Source organism: Brassica rapa, chromosome A02, assembly GCF_000309985.2.
Source record: "Brassica rapa cultivar Chiifu-401-42 chromosome A02, CAAS_Brap_v3.01, whole genome shotgun sequence".
Classification (NCBI taxonomy): Eukaryota; Viridiplantae; Streptophyta; class Magnoliopsida; order Brassicales; family Brassicaceae; genus Brassica; species Brassica rapa.
Window position 1 is genome coordinate 133,706 of NC_024796.2, and position 3,368 is coordinate 137,073.

At 35.9% G+C, this 3,368-nt stretch overlaps 1 protein-coding gene across 1 annotated transcript; it reads left to right on the plus strand.

Moving 5' to 3' along the window:
• The first annotated feature begins 1,078 nt into the window (after nt 1–1,078).
• On the plus strand, nt 1,079–3,042 carry LOC103850408. The gene is made up of 4 exons (XM_033283886.1): nt 1,079–2,264; nt 2,378–2,515; nt 2,592–2,879; nt 2,962–3,042. The coding sequence occupies exons 1-4, from the start codon at nt 2,070–2,072 to the stop codon at nt 3,040–3,042; spliced, it is 702 nt and encodes a 233-aa protein (XP_033139777.1). The 5' UTR covers nt 1,079–2,069.
• The last annotated feature ends 326 nt before the right edge of the window (nt 3,043–3,368 follow it).

Consider the following 3,368-nt stretch of genomic DNA (forward strand, 5'->3'; position numbering starts at 1 on the left):
CAGAAAATATCCGAAAAAATTGGTTCTCATTTGGTTCTGGTTTTGGTTCGGATAAAATTCGGGTAAAATATAGATTTTAGAGTAAAATGTCAAATAATATACCTAGGGTTCTTGCCGTGTAATAAGCTAGCTGGAATTTTCAGTGGCAGATCTACATGGAGTGTGAGTGAGGCAGCTGGCCACTATGAATTTGTGATTTTAGTATAATTTTAGTCATTTTTTTAATTTGCCCCTGTTAAAATTTCAAAGTTATAAAAAGTTTGGACAGTATTTTATAGTTTTGCCCTTGATCAAATCTTGTTCTAGATCGGCCACTGGGAATTTTGTCGGTATGTGTGGTGACGGCGCCTGTGATCCCTTTGCATTATATTATGGCATTTCCAACCTCACTCTATTTTTCACTCTAAAATAGAGTTTAGAGTAAAAAATGCTCCAATGGTACTCTATTTTTTACTCTATAATAGAGTAAAAAATGGGTTTACTCTATATATAGAGTAAGTTGTTTTTTGTTTGTTTATCACTCTATTTTTCACTCTAAAATAGAGTGCCATTAGAGTATATCACAACTCTATTATATAGAGTATATCACAACTCTATTATAGAGTTACTCTATTTTAGAGTAAAAAATAGAGTGAACCATTGGAGATAGTCTTAGCCGGTGGTGATGGTGATTGTAATGTTGCGTTTTGTTCCGTTTTTGTGAAAGACCGTGACTCTCTGGGTCCCAAAAGTGTTATTGCACCCCGTTCCAGGCTCGGAGTAGTACCAAAACAAAAAAGGCGACTCAGAGATTCAGTGTGAACAGCTCACGCCACTCCTTAATTAATGACTAATCTAGTCTTTTCCCTCCAACACACCCAGCTTGCAAAATACTACTACTCATTATTGATACTTTAAAGATTATTTTGCTGGTTGATCAAAAAAAAAAAAATTTATTTTGCTTTATTTTTGGAATATGTAACTAACTAAACAAGCACATGTCCGTTACATTTTAGTATAATAAAAGTATTACCGGCAAATGATTTGGCATCAAAATATTGTTTGATAAAATATAAACCAAATGATTACTTCCCTAATCACCTGCTTCATCAAAATGATTATGGAACCGCCCAACATTATTATGACTTTCATTTCTGACATTATTGTTTTTTTTTCTCGATTCTTGATATCAAATTATCAATATTAATATTTCTTCTCCATTATGATTAAAAAGGTAATACAGCTATGTGTTTCTAACCCACGTTCACTTAGCTTGCTAATCTTAAGAAAAATGTTAAGTAAAATGCAACGGATGATGATATTTAACAGTGAGAAAGAGGTGTGAGCCCATATATTTACAGTCAACGATCAATAGAGAGAGAGAGAGAGAGATAAAAGAGTGTGGTGTAGCTAAGCATTCATAATAGGACATGAATGATCTTGAAATAAAAATCCCCTTAATCTTCAACATATATTAATGGTAGTGTGAGTTCAGTGAGACTACTAGTAAGATCATCTCCATCGCTGGTTTATAAGGGGTTCATAACGAAGCCTCTTACCCGCTTTTGATTAAAAAAATAATATAATTAAGTGAGATGGTTAGAGGTGCCTCTTAAATAACAATTTTAAGGGGTGAACTCTAAAATACGTGGCATCTGCTTTTCCCCTAGTTTCGTTGAGTGAAGAAAAAAATTGGTTATTCGACGCGATAGAAAAAAAAAAAACACAGAGAAGGCGATTCGGGAGCGTCTTTGTTCTAAGGTAAATCAATACGAAAATCGATTCTTCTAGTTGTTTAGCCGTCGATTTATGGATTGGTACTTGTTCGATGTTGTTTTCCTGTGATTGATTAACAAATCGATTTAGGGATCGAGTTGAAATAAGGGTTTTCGTCAGGGTTCAAAGACGATTTGGGATTTGGGGCGTTCGTCTTCATAACCGCTTGATTTCGATTAGATTAGGTATTCAAATCGATAGAGGGTTCGTTTTCAAATTAGGTTTTCAAATTAGATTTTGGAATTGGTGCTTTCGTCTTTGTTTATTTCTTGTTAATGCCCCAATCTGTTTTCGACAGCATTGGAGGTTAGCTCATGGATCCTAATGAAGAGAGGAGATCTATGAAGGCGCTTAAGGCCCACTTCGATACCCTGCATTTTGTAACAGACTCGATGCAAGGAATTCAAGAACGGTGTGCATGTGGGCAACGCTTAGTTCGCGAGAGAGCTCCAGCAGAAGTGTTTGACTACCTACCAGGGAAGAGATTCTTCACCTGCAAGGAGTACAAAGTAAGCGTAAAACCTGTTCTATTTCTATCTGTCCAGTTTGCTTAGAAAATATAATCATAGTTCTTTGTCCAGTTTGCTTAGAAAATGTAATCATAGTTGTTATATTTCTGTAGGATGATGGGATGCATTACAGGCAGCCGTGGGTCTGTGCAGTCGAGGAAGAGCTAGGTTTCATGAAAACGAGGGTGGAAAAATGTGAAGAGTATAAATCCCTGGTGGTGAAGCTGGAAGTCGAGAATCAGGAGTTGAAAGTGAGCTGCTTTCAAGATTTTCTTAACGATTTAGGTTATGTGATCATAGTTGACACACATTTTAAAATTCTTGCAGGCAGAGGTGGAGAAGCTCATAGCCCGAGTGTCTCAGCTTGAGTATGCGCATAAGGTTTTTGATGACATTATCTATGGTCGAGCTCCAAGAGTTGAATTCACCGTCAACGGTCACAAGTATAATAGGGCCTACTACCTCACCGACGGTATATATCCAAAGTGGCCTACCTTTATCCAATCCATCTCTATTCCTCAAGGTCCAAAGGACGTGTTATTTGCAGAACGTCAAGAAGCCGCCAGAAAAGATGTCGAGCGTGCATTTGGAGTCTTGCAAACTCGTTTTGCAATTGTTAGAAACCCGGCTCTTCTTTGGGAGAAGGAAAAAATCAGCAACATTATCAGAGCATGTATCATATTACACAATATGATAGTGGAAGAAGAACGAGATGGATACATTCGATACGATATATCCGAATTCGTTGAAGGAGAAACAAGCAGAAGTTCAGAGGTAGATTTCTCGTTCTCTACAAACATGCCTTCAAATCTCGGTAATATACTTGCCATTCGGAGTGAACTTCGCGACCAAAGGAAACATCAACGATTGAAGACCGATTTAATTGAGAATATATTTGCAAAATTTGGTAACCAACAATCATAATTATTGTAATCATAATTATTGTATGTTTTATATTTTTTTTCAATAAACATAACTTTTTTTTTCATAAAATAAATAATATTAATTTATTCCTAAGAACCTCACTTTGGAGTTCACCAATGGACACCCAAAATATTGGAAATCCTTAACTTTACAAAATTAATTAAAAAAAAAAAAATTCCT

Excerpts from the sequence above, each read along its gene's own strand:
- LOC103850408 (XM_033283886.1), top strand. The coding sequence starts at position 2,070 with ATGGATCCTAATGAAGAGAGGAGATCTATGAAGGCGCTTAAGGCCCAC. Across the intron at positions 2,265-2,377 it reads TCACCTGCAAGGAGTACAAA|GATGATGGGATGCATTACAG; the intron begins GTAAGCGTAAAA and ends ATATTTCTGTAG. Across the intron at positions 2,880-2,961 it reads TGCAAACTCGTTTTGCAATT|TGGAAGAAGAACGAGATGGA; the intron begins GTTAGAAACCCG and ends ACAATATGATAG.